The 15,932-nt window shown below is 38.0% G+C and overlaps 1 protein-coding gene across 7 annotated transcripts in view; it reads right to left on the bottom strand.

Moving 5' to 3' along the window:
* PARD3B (par-3 family cell polarity regulator beta) overlaps window positions 1-15,932 on the bottom strand; it is a 394,903-nt gene that overhangs the window by 265,184 nt on the left and 113,787 nt on the right. For 4 of the 7 annotated variants that reach the window (XM_041403270.1, XM_041403272.1, XM_041403271.1 and 1 more), the window contains exon 3: window positions 11,141-11,309. The exons of 1 other annotated variant lie outside the window; for it this stretch is intronic. In XM_041403270.1, coding sequence (XP_041259204.1) covers window positions 11,141-11,309 — 169 coding nt within the window. Of the gene's footprint in view, window positions 1-11,140; window positions 11,310-11,910; window positions 12,013-15,932 lie in introns of all 7 variants that reach the window. 2 more of the 7 variants (XM_041403276.1, XM_041403274.1) reach the window with 2 other exon arrangements.

Raw genomic sequence — 15,932 nt, 5'->3', positions numbered from 1 at the left:
TTCAGGCCTACATTTAGACAGTTGACCAATATCACAAAAAAACATTATTCCTATCATTTCCTTCCTTAATTTCACTCATTTGTTCTAATGTCTCTTTGCTCAGGAAAGCACAGTCTGCCTCCAGCCTGAAATCCCTTTATTCTTTGAGATTTAGGTTGTAGGTTGCTGAAAAATGCTGAAGACACCCAGACTTTATCACCCATGAGAATTTTTGGCAGGCCTGAGCTATCTATAATGCAGTCAAATCAGGTACTAAAAATCAATTTTAACAATGTTTTGGATGCAAACACTCTCAGATGACTTTTAGGTAAGCTGACAAACCAAGGAACACAGGAAACACAAGCACAGGTGTATTGTGCTACTGCATCAGTGACAACAAACCTGGTTGGTTTGTTTTTCTAGGTAACAGGGAAGGATTATTCTAGAGCCAAACTAAATATACACTTGGACAGAATTCCGTAAGTGGGCAGAAAGAGATCTACCATAAATCACCTACGCAGTTAAAACCATAATTTAAATTTCTGCTCCTGAATATAAAAATACTGACTATGATGGGAAAAGAGCTGTCCATCATGTGTGTATCAAACTATCAGCTATTGAATGCCATTCCAATGACAATTACTCTGCTGCCTGCTTCCAAGTTACCCCTGCCTGGACAGAGAGACAAATTATTTTCTTACCTACAGACGCCCCCAAATATTTTTTCAGAGCTCCTTCTGAGCAAATCACATTTCAAGCCAGTTGAAACAAAACGCCTAAGTACTACATGCATACACAAACAAATGTAAAACTGCACCTCAGCATGGACAGTTCTTGGCTAGAAGAGCTCTCAACAGACACAAAACAAACAACAATAATTTATATCAAGAAGCCAAAATTGCTTTTAAACTGGTCTTCTCATGAAACAGGTCAGACCCCGGAAACACAGTTACAAGCAAGCTTTTAATTTATATTTAAATACATAAAAGATTAATATATGTACCTATTTTTTGCCTTTTTATCAGACAATTTTCACATTAACCGGCATATAGACAGTTCCTCCAATCACCATTTTTTTGAGAGCACTAAGCAATCAGTGTGTGTAAATTTGTTCACCCTCAGATATATTGCTTACCACTACCTGAGGCATCATGGAATGGTTCTGCCATGTACTTCAAATGTAGCTGACACGGGCTTGTATGTTCTACCTTGTGATGGTACTGCACAGCTTCTTCTATTTTTTAAATATACAGTGCTATGCTGATGTGACTTCTATGTTTAAAGCTAACTCAAATTGCTTATAATAGGACCTATCAATAAAATTTCCAATCTACAGCTGTGCTTCCCAAAGTACACAGTGCAGTTCTTAAATTCCCATGGATAGAAGATTAATGAACTAGGATGGCATCATGGTTAAGACAATTGACTTAAATCTACAAACAGGTGAAAAACCAGTTCCAGCAAAAGCTGTCTTTTACACATCAACCCAGCACAAAGTACTTTCTTATCACTCAAAATGAGGTGTAATTTTTCTTACAAAGAATAACAAAAGCAATGGCCTAGAAGCAAAACTCAGGAATGGCTTCAAACAGGTATTGTTTTGAGGTGATATTTTTCAGTGCCAGTTATTTTTAAAAAAAAAGCTTTCTATGGTTGCATGTGCTATAATGTATTGGACATGTAAGAACCACATACACATTTCAATCATATAAATCCTGTTTTCAGGATCAAAATCCACATCCATACAATAAGAAGTAAATCACTTCTCAAGGCATGAGGACATATCCATCTACAGAGACTGTACAAATAATTTTGGTACCTTCTTCCCATTTAAACATTTTTCTCAAGAGAGCTTCCAGAAGGACAGGACTTGAGTTTGGACCTTAACCAGGTATACTTTTCTTGCACTTAAGGTCATAACACATGCCAGATACAGAGTAATTTCAGGATCTTCTCACGTTACCTCACCGTGCTCCTATTTTCAGCTCCTCATCAGACAGACAGGAAGAACACAGACTTACTGCAGTCCAGGGAACAAAATGACTCTGCTCCAAAGGATCCTTCCACATGGAAGAGACTGGGTAAAGGGGAAGTACCTACAGCAGATTCCTGGAGCAAGAATGAATCAGCACACAACAGGCAGTTGTGATTTCCCCCTCCCCCCCGCCCCCTCCAACTCAAACTCAAGCAGAATGTGCAGCCCCTTCCCTTGCTGGGCAGACTGGTCAGGAGTTTTGTGAAAACACATTGGCTATTACAAAAAAAGGAGCAGCACTTTCCAGTATGAGCCAGGCTTTCTCTTATTCTTGTACAAATTAAGCATCTTCATGAATCTCAGTATTTTCCACCTACTGACTGATATACATCCTACAATTTCCATCTTTAGACACAAGATTAAAAGTTACAGCCACTTCAAACATCTTGTGTTTTTCAATTATTATTTTGAGGAGAAAAAATGTTATGCTCCATTAGAATTTCCCTACACACATATACACAGGGGCATTTTGCTTTGGTTTTGATTGTCTGTTTGGGGGGGTTGAGGTTTGAGGGTTTTGTTTGGGTTTTTGCTTTGGTTGGTTATTTTTTAATATCCTTCCAATGGCATTCAGATGTCAAAAGAAACTGAACTCCAGATATACTTAAAATACAAGTTGTCTTAGTCATCCAACTTGCTGAACACAGCAAGAAGTATTCATCTTAATAAAGACATAGGGTTTTTAAGCAGCATATTACCTGTAGTTACTGAATTTAAATAAATCATTTTAGGGTAATATATCCTATAAGATTTTAAAACTAATAGATCTTAGACTCTCACACCTTATTTTTATTCACAGATTGAAAGGTGAAAATAAGTATTTCTTCTATTTCAATTCCCAGCCCATTTCTCAACTTCAAATGAAATACTTAATGAACTGTACTAGTTGAATAAACTGACACAAAGAAAATAATCTGTGCACCTGCAGAAGAGGCCATGCTGCCAAAAGCTGGTTTAGCACTTCAGCTAACATCAGTTACAGGTGCTTATGCAGTCACTTTTCCATGGTTCAATGATTTAATTTTCTTTAAAACTTTGGCAGCTCAACTGTACAGCTTGAATATCACTTTGGCAGCATTTTATCACAAGTAGTAGAGTTGCAAAGCAATTTTTTGAGCATTTTAACTGTATTTTAAAGGATGATCATAAATTACAGCATTAGTACACATTTCTGTAATAATTAAATATGACCGGTGTTTTACAGATCTAACTTTAATTAAGAACATTTTCTGTTTTGACATTTCCATAAAAAGAGATGTCTTAATCTTGCAGAGGTTATTATTTTCTATTCTGGTCATGGTAAACTAGTTTTAGTCTTAAATTTCAATCTTGTTCCTGACAATTTTCAAAGATAAAACAGCAAAACATCCTGAAGCTAAAACTTTGTGTGAGGTTACAAGGAATAAGAACATAAGAGGAACTGTACTGGGTCTACCTCACCCAGTATCCTGAATCTAACAGCGGTAGCAAAGACTCAGGGACAAACCCTAAGAGTGTTGTATCCTACCAGGTTGCAAAAAATCACCTTAGAAATATTTCCAGATCTGTGTAGCATCTAGACAACCATATTTCAAGACACTATGAGTTTGTCTAATCCTGTTATAACTCATCAATTTTTGGTGTGTTAAATCAAATTTTATACTTTTGTTGAATGTTTCACAAGAACATCAGCACAGGGTTCTTTTGCTGTGCTACTTGTTGAACAATACTTGTGTTTGACACTCAAGTTTTTACATGGTGAAGAAATTGAATAACTTCTTATTGATCTAATACCTTCAGACCTTTAGCTGAAGTCCCAATTGTTTTAACTTGAACAATTTCAAACTATCCATCAGTCAGGCGTAGCAGGCTCATTTCTACCTGAAATACACATTTTGCCATGTTGCCTCTGAGCTAATATACCACAAGTAGAGTACAGAATTATAAACAGACACATTCTCCTCTTACTCAACACTAAAGAGTACTGACAGAGACTGCACTACAGTTTTGAAGTATGATATCGTGCTACAGCCTTTCAAAACCTTCAGCTGCAAATACTTAGCTAAGTGGGTTGGTCTTTTTCTTTTTAGAAGATACTACCTCTAAAACCAGCTATGCATCATATTACAAAAATACCAACAAAACCAGCAACATCACAAAACCTGTAAAAGAGACAAAATCTGAGTAAAAGCACTGACATCAAACAATGTGTGTCAAAAAGCACCATTGACATTTATAATGGAATTTATTCCATCATTATAAGTCCCATTCATTACCTTCTCCAAAACCTTCCCCAAGGTAATAAAAGGCTGGAAACCAACATCCCAGCTAGAGAGCTACTGCAGAAAAGTGTCTAACTTCTGATGGAAAAATATTTTTCTCTCTAGTTAACATATTTTCATGGAGATACTCCTCTTACTCCAAAGTAAGGCCTATTAAACCAAGTCTAAAGGGAATAGAGACAGGCAGAATAATTGATGAGGACCAATCTTTTGGGAAATCAGAGACAGAAGGGCTATTAAAAAGAGAAGAGATACTTTAGTAACAAACCATGCACATAAATTTATTACCTACCCTAGCACTAAATTCCTGGGTAGAGTGAAAGGAAGCTTGTTTTGTAAATAGGCAGCTCAAAGACAGAAAAACGCATGGAAATCTTATATACATCTTTACAGAAACCATTAATATATTATTCTGCTGCAAAACAAAGATAAAGCAAAACTCATTTCCATGAATCAAGGACAACTAAATAAGACCAAACTTAAGCCATGAGGTCAAAAATGTACCAGACTTCCTTATGACTGAAATGAAAAGTTATCTTCAAACCTTTAGCTTGCCTGAGAACAGAAACCATTTGTTTAGAAATGCAAGTAGACTTGAATTGATCATCACAATTCTTTTAAAGCAGATTACACTGGATGCCACAGAGGAGAAAAATCTATCAAGTACAGTGTCATCCTCAAAACACCTATGGCGAACAGCAGAGAACAATACTTGGTATTATTACTAGGAGAGGAGCCATCCAGTGCACTGAAAGAGAACACAGCCATATTTCCTTAAGGAAATCAGCAGTATTCCCTCAATCCAAGAAAACAGCATGTTCTTCCATAATGCATTTCTTTTGAAATGTACCAATTTCAAAATGCTAGTTTTTCCAGAATCTTACAGGAGAGAATTGCTACTTGAATACAGTACACTCCATGTACTGACAAACATCAGAATGCTCAGCCAATAAACTGACATTGCAAGATTAGGAAGAAAAGGATGGCTCTCATGCAAGAAAAAAATCTTTCCTCCTTACTCTTGTATGCTATATATAAGGCATCAACAATATTTGGTTTATCAGATTAATAGCTTCACATTGTATGTTTTCACAAATTTTAAAAATACATAATAATGTGGTTTTCTCTGTATTTAAAAACACAGTCTGCATATCTGTAGTATCTCAATTCCAACTTGAAAGAGGACTAATCCAATAAATGTTGTTTAAAATGCCCCCAAGCCTCCTTACAATGCTTCCACTTCAAAGAGGATGAGAAAGAAAAGAAATTCCTTCCGAGCTCTGAAGTTACACAGAAATTGTCAACATCCGTACCCTGGAGGTAACAATTTAATCCCTGTCAGGCCTATCAGGGCAGAAACTTCCAAAAACTCAAGGAAGAAACCTTCCCTTCAATTCCCTTAGACTTCAAACTAAGAAACTGCCAATGAAAGCACCTCTGCTGACTGACTTAGCAACCCAAACACATAGGGCAAATCACAGTGCTTCAAACAATCCCATGAAGCACAATTTAAACTAGAAAAACCCCAAGACTACAGGAATACATTAAGCTAATTGAGTATATTCTCTGTCTGAAGCACCTTCAAGGCTATTCCATAAGAGTGCAGAGTAACCTTTCCCAAATGCCAGAAAGACATGGCCAGAACACCACCAACTCCATCAAAAATGGACAGTGAAAACCTTCTAGGCTACTACTCTTACTATCCTGTACTAACTAGCCCTTCTGAGGGCTGAAACATTCCCAGAAATCTGTTTTCAGGGGAAAAAATGTTCACTGAGAAGAAACTACATTAAATGTCCAGAACCGAAAGAAATGACTGCTGAAAAGCACAAGTGCCTGCATGTAGCTTTAACTCCAACCACTACTACCATTTGTAAGCTTATTTTAGGAGAGACTGTAATCAGTCATTCCAACCATCATTTTCACCTATGTCTTCCACTTGCCTAGAACACTGATCAGATGGGCAGACATGTACATATAAAAGGAGAAAATCTCAGGGATTTGCTATAAAACAAAGTCACGCAAAATTTGAAATACTGAAGTTAGACCTTTCAGTGGCAAAATCAAGACACTGCTCTATTCAACAGTGAAAGCTTGCAAAGGGAGGAGTTAACTCCTGTAGTTTACAAGAGTATTTTTAACCTGCTATCAACAACTGTTACAAGGAATTATTTCTTTATCTAATCTCAACTTTAAATGAAGTTACTAGTTTACACTAGTAAAGATAACAATCGATTAAGAGCATAATTTTATTGTAATAGCCAACGAGTACAGCTTCCAGGCTGTACTCAGAAAACAGGTTCAGATCTTCAAACCAATTCCCAAATAAAGTGAAAAAGAATAAATAAAGCAACAGACCAAAAAAAATCATGAAGCTGCCTACTTTAGACCTTACTTTTTCCATACCTTAGTATTCAAAATCAACAAGCATCTTTGAATGCTGCATGTCTTCTTCTGGACAAAATCCTGACTACTTAACACCAAGGAGATGAGCAAGACAAAAGCAACAACTAATTTTGTGTGTACTCAACTATCATTTACCAAATGAAGCAAACAAAACACTGAGCCAGTCATGAGGGCATTTCCAGCCCAGAGTGACTTGTCCATAAAACGGATCCTCCATAAATAAATTAGTGCTCTCTTCTTCCTGCCCATATGGACTGAAAAGGAAAAAACAAATTGACATAATGAAAATAACTCCCCCCTTCCTGTTCCTTGACCCACCATGTGGGGAAAACCACTAGAAAACAACAGCAAATATGAGGTGCAAAAGGGAAACAGGAGCACTACTGGCACGCTTACAGGTGGCACAGAAAATTACAAGACTGTTTATGAGGGCCATAATATCTTTCCCTGGGATGTGTCTTACCTTACACTCACCATGGGCTGAAGTTATGCAGCTACAAAGTATTCAACACACTATGATTTTACTGTTCATTGCAGGGTTTTGTCTATACACAGCTTTATAATTCGGAAACATGGTACCAAAAAAAAGGCAGTGAAGAATTTGCAATGGTATTTGGAGTTAGAGATGCTGAAGTTTATCTCCAATACTTTTTTCAAATGTACATCAGCTATTTCAGCATTTAGTTGCCTATATCATTCTTTGAAAACTGTTGTCATGGCCACATCATTATTGTACTCTGGGAAATTCTGCTCACAAGAAAGAGTAATACAAGACAAGCTCTACTGCCATCTTAGCAACTGTCTCAATGCTCTCATATCTGCAGAAATAATAAAATCAGTAGATCAATTTCTTCCCTGTTTCAAACAGCTGCCTGAACACATTAAACAGTCGTGTGCTTCTCTAACTTTTGTCATATATATTAGCAGGTGCTTTATACCATTTGTATTGTAGCATGAAATGTTTTCTTTACCAGAGCACTGATTGCGTCAAATTGGGATTTTCACTTTTTCACTATTAAAAGACACTGTCAGCAACAGCACCTGATGATCCAGTGATGTGTGGCAGGGAGGGAGGCACTTAAATCTGTTTGCACCTCGCCTCGTGTTATGGATGCAGAAGATACCATGTCCATGAACACTTGAAGTTTTCCTGCAATTTTCTTAAATTAAATATAAGAATCCACAATTGCACTTGTTTGGGAACAGAGCTAGCTTTAAAAGTAGAGCAGTATTTATTTCAGGAAAAAGAAAACAAATAGCTGAATCATTTCCTGAGCTGTTTTAAGGAAATACATACTAAGAAAGTAATTTGATATCAAGAAAACTAAACTTACTTTTTTGCTCTAAATTTTTGCCAATATATAAAAGCAATGTAAAATATAAGGTTATTTTAGCTTTTGAGTCAAATATAAGATTGTTTTTAGTCTGGCTTTCTTTCAGAGTTACAGATGATAAAGAGAAAAATAAAGGGTAACCAACTGCATAACAGAAAACCTATGATTTCAGACAGTCAAGCTGATCGTTGTTCTAGAATAACAAACAAAAAAACACCCTCAAAGAAGTTACCATACAATAAAAATACCAAAAAGCAATATTACCCTCTCTATCTAAACAGAAAGGGCTTTAAGATTTGGTATAATATACAGTTAACCTAACTAGGTCACAAATACAATTTATAAAAGACAGAAATGTTTTAAGGCAGTATCTCGTGTGTCTGCTCTAAGCCAGTGGCAATTCTCTCACATCTGTCAAGAGCAGTGTTTAGTTTCATGTGCTTATTAAGCACCAAGCACTAAGTATTACACAAGCAGATCATTAGCCATTGTTTCTACATAAAACCATGGATCTGATTTCGTAAAACATAAAACACCCAATAGAAATTAACAGGCAAAATTGTTCCACAATCTGACAATTCATATAACAATGAATTTCCCCCATAAAAGCATTCTGGAAAAATACTCGGAAAGGTAAGTACATGATAGTTCTTGAAGCACAGCTTGACTATGGAAAGTAACACTTTTTTCCTACATATATATTCAATCATCTCCTTGCTCCCAGAACAAGAACAGCTTTATAAATTAATATTATTTATTCCTGCTAGCAAGTGGGAGTCAATTCAATAATTAGACAGGAAGCCAGACTACTGTGGTTCATGCATCAATGATATTGATGCAACCAAATTGTCCTTCCATTTCTTCATTTACTTTTCAATTTGCCTCTAATGGAAATAGTCACATAATTTAAGGATAGGCACTTGTACACAAAGGACAAAGGCAAAAATTAAGTCCAAAGAAATTGTAAACCATGAAGTAAAATCCAGAAGAGAAAGCAATTATATTTCAGAGTACCAACTAAGTTACAAGACTAACTCGTAGAAAAATCTCTCTCTTATCCTGCAAAATAAACCAATCTGAAACAGAATTGAGGAGACGATCTCTTGAGAAGCAAGCACCATTTTAACTTCAAATATATGTTAGTATTGCACTGAAAACAAAAATAGAAACCTGACTGCTCTTTCCACATTATATTGTATATCCTTTATGCTCTCCAGTAGGATTTCATAAACAGCAGCAAATTAACTACGTGGTAGCTTACTGATGAGCTCAAGAGCTTGAGCACTTAACTGCTTTACATGAAATTGTGTGAAGTTGAAGTGCTCCTCCCTCCAAACCTCAACTTATGTAACAACAGTATGCTGTTAAGGGACTAAACACTTTTTTTTTTTAAGTAGTGCTCGGGGGTATTTGGAGAACAATCTCTACTTTCTGAAGTGTGCTAAAATGTGGTAACAGCACAATTTAAAAACATGCAAAAAATTAAGCGGCAGAACTTTTAACCACCGAACCTTAAGCTACATGATATTCCATATCTCATGCTTACCAAACACTGACAAATACATATAAGTTATGTCAATATTAAGTCCTGTCTCAAGATGTTTAGTTATGAGAAATTCCTATGTGCCATTAAATATGGGAAAAGACTTTTATATTTTAGAATATGGAAAAAAAGATATGATCCATTAACACAAATTTTACTCTAAAAATTCTCATGCAGCTTGAATTTTAGAATTTTCTACAGCAGGCACAAAAATGGACACAGACATCTGTTAGAAGTTACACAGCTTCATCCAGTGAACTTTAGTTGAAATTTTATTTCAGCTCACTACTTTAATTAGCCTTTTCCTTTAAAAATACAATTAAAATAGACAAGTGAACATTCCATTTCTCAAGCTGTAATCAGACTAGTCCATGAGAGTAGCAGAACTAGAGATAGTACTTCTACCCTTTCCCCAGCTGCTCACACTCAAGATTTTATTGCACAGCATTTGGAGAGTGCCAGCAGCATTCAGGAACACGGGCTGAGCTGGGCAATGGGCACTGGTGGGATGCAGAGTAGGCTCTCCTGAGCATCATTCATGTCCTTTACAGGCAGACAGTCACAGGATTCACCTTCCATCTAGTTTTGAAAGCTTCTGTATCCAATACTTAGGTGATAGCTCAGCCTACTCTCGATCCAAGAACGTTTTTCAAACCGCTTTGTGTGCAACATAAAAGACTCCAGTTTTTTATAACTGGAAACCAGTCTGAACTCCTGGCCATCTAGGCACACTGGAACAACACAGGGCACGAGACTTGCAGCAGTTCATGCAGTACCCTCTGATGTAAGAGGGAATTAAGCAGCAGCCTTTCCTAATCACAGTCTGCTCACTTGAAAGTCAGAAAGGCAAGCAGGCCCAGTTGTGCAACTTCTTCAAAGGCAAAGAGCTGAACTGTTTGCAATCAGCATATTCCTCTTCCTGCCTCCCACAGCCAAAACAGGGCACTAGCTCAGATAACTGGTAAAATTACTTGCACATAGCAGTTTTAAACTCATTGAACCTAGGTTCAACCTGGGGTTTTTTTTCAATGACTGTGGTATTTGAAAATACTTATCAAGGGTTTCATCTTGTGTTCTTTCAGAATACTATGATGGATTGTCAGCAACTCCTGACACAGCACAGCACATCCCCAAGAGTGCCAAGGAGACCTGTCCAAATGCTTCTTGAACTCAGTCAGGCTTGGTGCTGGGGAATGTGTTCAGGTTCCCAACCACCCTCTGGGTGAAGAACCTTTTTCTAATATCCAACTTAAACCTCTCATGACTCAGCTTCATTCCCCTGGGTCCTGTCACCACTTCCTGTCACTGATCACCAGAGAGATCAGTGCCTGGCCCTCCATGTCCCCTCACAAGAAAGCTTTAGACCACAATGAAGTGTCCCTCAGTTTCTCCTTTTCCAGGCTGAACAGACCAACAGATCTCAGACACTCCCCCCATGGCTTCTCCTCAATGCCCCTCACTGAACTGCAACGCAAACAATGGGATGCTAAAAAAAAAACAAACTTACAATATATAAAATTGGATTACAGACATACAGAGAAAAAAGAAAAATGAAAGAAAAAACTATACAAGATATACATACCAAGTTTTAGGGCAGAAGGAGTCACTTCAATCTCACCAATGGGCTGAAAGGCAGCCAGCTGAGCTGCTACCTCCGTCTCAAAGGAGTCTGGGCTATTTCTGTCTGTCAAATTCCCACTGGTGCCATCAATCTTACGGGGGGTTTCTTGTTCATCATAAATGGCAATCAGCTATCAAAACAAAAGATAATGTAGTTTGTATAAAGTATTTCCAAACTTCACTCTTTTAAAAAAACCCAAAAGCTTATACTTCCTTTAAAGTACAAAATTAATGATCTTATTTCAGAACAGCTAACAACAAACACACAGATTCCAGAAAGCACAGGCATTTGTGTTTAGATACATTGATTTCAATATGACTTAAGTATATGCTTCAGCACTGCCCTGTGCTGACACACATTTCTCAGAGTTAGCATGCTACCATTAGTGAGCATTTCACATTATTTCAAAACACTTAGAGACGAGCATGTTTAAAAACACAGAACAGCATTTAATTCTTGGGGGTAGAGGCTGTTATTAAGTATAAAAAAATTTTAGTGCTACTGACTGACATGCTGCACAAAGGTAACACAACCACAGAAGCTGCACTGAGCGAGCAGACGCATGTTTTATTTGTAAGAACATCATAACTACATTCCAAGGACAAGATCCATCCAGCACAATGACAGAGCATAAGGCCTCCCTAGCTGTCCAACCCATGTCTCTAAGGATGAAAGTTTCATGGTCCAGCACAGCACACACACACAAACACACCCAGCACTTCTCTACCTACCATGTACCTGCCCTGCAAGCTTAGACCAGGTACACGTTTCTGAGAACTGTCAGTCACTGGCTCTTACACCACTCCAGGCACATGGGAAGGCTCCAAAGTCTGCTGTCCAAAGTCACACCAGTGTGGCCATGAAAATGACAAACACCAGAATAATTATTTTTTGCCTCTGTTAACCTAGTCTTTAACTAAGATTATCCTTTTGGTCTCTACGAATATAAAGTGATTAGACTGTGATTATGCAGCTTCATCAAGAAGTGACTCACACATGTAGCTAGGTGTAAATTCTATTAAAGTTCCAGGAAAACAGTTAAGCATGTTACAGCTCAGGGAAAACAAACCAAAATACAATTAAAACTAAATAGAATATATGATGTTCTCAACTCTGGGATGCTTGGCACTCCAGAGTCCTCTCCAAAAGCAGAAGAGGTAAGAGTAGCAGTTCAAGTGTTTTCCTTACCCCAACACCTGACATGACATAGCTCTTGTGCCATTTAAATGGCAAAAACTTTGTCTAAGGTGCTCATTTATTCTACTTTTTCTGCACTCCTTCAGATTATCCTATTGTTTTCCCAGCTAATCATGAAAAATACCACAACACACACAACTGGTTAGGCAACATCATGATGTACACAGAAACAAGTTTAAAGGATTGATTTACTACTTGTTATCTCTCAGTGTTATTTTAAGGTATACATATGCTCTCTCTTATGAATATATTAGTACATCAAATCTCCTCTGACACTTCCAGGAAGTGTCAACAATTCTATCCTATGAAAAACAGTATACTGAAACAAATGTTTAAACAAACTCATTTGCCCAAGGGAAGAAACGAATGTATGAAGGAAAAGGAAAGAAAAATTCTGAAGTGCTTCTAAAAGGAAGAAACTGACATTTTCAGGTCTTCCACTCATTTATAATTTGGTTGCTAGAAATGTGTCAGCTCAGATTTACCAAGACACATTTCAGAAACACACAAAACCCCTGAAATAACTAGACAGAAAACTTGCTCTCTTTTTCCATGTGGAGCATGTTTCCTTTCCATGGCCATACAACTAAGTTTTTACAACACACAATTTACTTTTTACTTGTCCAAATCATATAGAAGATTCACTCCAGTAACAAGGACAACTCTCTTTGTAGTTTATTCCTGCATAACATGTAAAGTACCCAAGCATTCACACTGCATTAGTTATGTCCCAAAATTACATATAGCCAAAAAGGCTGAGATCCAGACACGAACATATCACAGCAATTTTCTCCAGTACCAAGAAAAAACAAATCAAAACCCCCATCTTAGTGTATCTTTAATTTATTTCTAAAATGACTATTCATGTTCCTGCTATTATGGCAGCTCATTCTGATTCAATAAGTTCCACCAACATTGTACACCAAAAGGTTTGCTTTCTCAGTCTCATTTTTGCTGTGGAAATTTAATTTCTGCAAAAGAGGCTGTTACTAATGAAGAGGAAATTGGAGATTGTGTAGGACTGTGGCACTGAAAGCACATTAGCTAATAGCAGGATACAAAGTTCATTTGAGCATCCACAATGTAGAATGGACTAAATGGAACTCAGTTGTGATTTGATGGGAACAACTGAATTCCTCAACCAGACCAAGCTAAGTTTCCCCTTGGTTTCACACCATAGAAATCATATGAAATGCTATATTACTTTGGAATATTCTATGCTTACTGCCCCAGGATATTGCAGAGGTGAAAAGTAGGAATTGGTTAAAAAAATTAGACAAAGTCATAGAAAACATCAGGAAGAACAGTTAAATAGATAGGTACAAGTACTACCTCAGTCTCAGAAACCTCCAAAAGATGTAGTAGTATAAACCAGAAGGGCAAACCAGGACAAAATGATGCTATTATCACTCTACTTCTACGTGCTTTCTGCAAGTATTTTCCACTGGTGACAGGCAGAGACCAGGGCAGCAGCCACATACTGTGGTTTGTAAGCACCACACCTTTCCTCAGTCCTCTAAAGTTCAAATGAATCTTGTGCAAAATAATAATATAAAATTATTTTAACAGGCAAGTCAAGTCACAGGCTCCTGACGCTGTGAGATTACCTACCTGCCAGCCCCGAGAGGCAAGCCGCATCATGGCCACAGCACGAGCATTTCCCTGCACTCCCAGCAAGGCTGCTCCTCACCACAGTCACCTGCCACTTCCCCAGGGTGGGTGACCACGTCCCCATGGCTCCTTTTGAAGGCCCCTCAGTGCAGGGACTCGGGTGGGTGGGCGCTGCCCCGAGGGCTGAGGGAGTCCTGCGTTCAAAGACCCTGTCCTGAACAAGGACAAGGGCATCAGTGGTGCCCAGCCCACCTGCAGAGGACCCAGGTCAAAGTTTTGATTGCAATGATAATAGCCTCATGTCACTGAGGGTCCCTAAAGCACCTGCCCTAGCACTGGGTGACACTGCCCAAGAGCTGAGGTTACAAGCCAAACGCCTTCCTCGGCATCTGCTCAGGAACGAGCTGGGTGCAGGCAGGTTGAGGGCAGAAATCACAGCGCCCGAGGATGGGTAAAGCCCCAGATCTTCACCTTATACAGAAGGATCACAAACACGCGACTCGATGCTTCTGTCAGCTCTGCCCTTGATGTACCTGCCACTCTTGCTCACCAGACAAGAAGGTTCAGCACATGGAGACATGCTGGCTCCTCTCCTCCCAACTCCTGCAGCAGAGGCATGGGAAGAGATGACAACACGACGCCCCCTCCCAACTGTACCCACACCAGCACTCTATTTCCACACTGAGCCCGAACAGACAGGGCAGAGTTGCAACCCAACACCTGCAATACAGCCTGGCAAACAGCTGGAAGAAGATTCCACTTGAGCCAGACCACACAGGCCCAACACCTGCCTGAAAACAGGAAGCCTCTTACTGCTGACATTCTGTGAGTGACTTCAGAGAGAAACCCACAGCTCCTTAGTCTACACCCAGGCAGTAGTTGGACTTTTTTTTTAGGGAAAAAACAAAACAAAACCAAACGAACAAAACCCTATTTCTTTACAGTATGGAACACACCAGTAGTTAAGTAACACAACCTAAACTCCCATTTTTTACAGAGTGTGGAAAGGAGATACTACAGTACTGCCTGTGAAGGTAACAAAGATGTGATGCCTTTCCTCTCCAGTGAAATAAACTTTGTTTTCTAAAATGCTTTTTTGGGAGAGAACTCCTCAGAACCACAGCTGCAGCAGCAGCTTATCAGTAGCAATTCTAACACAAATACACTGGTAATCAAAGTATTATAAATATCTGCTTTGGCCTTTCAAAGGGAATTAATACAATTAAGGTTATGTAAATTAACAACTCAAAAATAATTCTCATAATTGACTTCTCATTTCCTGTACAGAAAATTCTTTAATTGGAACAGACTGTCAAAATCTTCTGATTGGAAAGAATTTCAGGATGCATTAAGAAATCCCCACAAGCATATCAATAAAACAACACCACTGTTGGCAACACTAGTTTATTCTTTACCAGTTCAATATTTTCAAATATTGAGAATTCAGAAGGTCAGCTGATTGGGGTTTTCTCAACACATCAAAATATTACTGTAGACATTTGTATATTGAGCAATTTGTACAATTTTGTGCACTTGCTGTAGTCAGGTATCTCTTTTTAAAAGGCTATTTAAGGAAAATTAATATTTATTGTGAAAGACATATATGTATTTCTGTACAAGTGAAATGGTTCTACAACCATTATTGTTGTTATTGCAATATCTATTAATATCCTACCAGTTACATAGAAGATCAATAAATTATCAAAATTTAGTACTTATCCATCATTTTTGGTTACTAAACTCTCTCTACCAATACTGACATAGTCACAACAAGGCAACAATAACGAACACTTCCATTTTATTAGATTTTTTGTGGTATTACAAGGCACAGTAGCACAGCCAAATTTTAACTTTGTATGCTGCAGCTCTTCCAATACATTACTGATATTTCAATTGCAAGGCTTGCAGAAAAGTAAAAGAAGATTATGTACAAATTACACAACTC

This window comes from Onychostruthus taczanowskii, unplaced genomic scaffold (genome assembly GCF_017590055.1).
Source record: "Onychostruthus taczanowskii isolate IOZ18803 unplaced genomic scaffold, ASM1759005v1 scaffold20, whole genome shotgun sequence".
Classification (NCBI taxonomy): Eukaryota; Metazoa; Chordata; class Aves; order Passeriformes; family Passeridae; genus Onychostruthus; species Onychostruthus taczanowskii.
The sequence above is the reverse complement of the archived record's forward strand: the minus strand, read 5'-3'. Positions and strand labels throughout refer to the sequence as shown.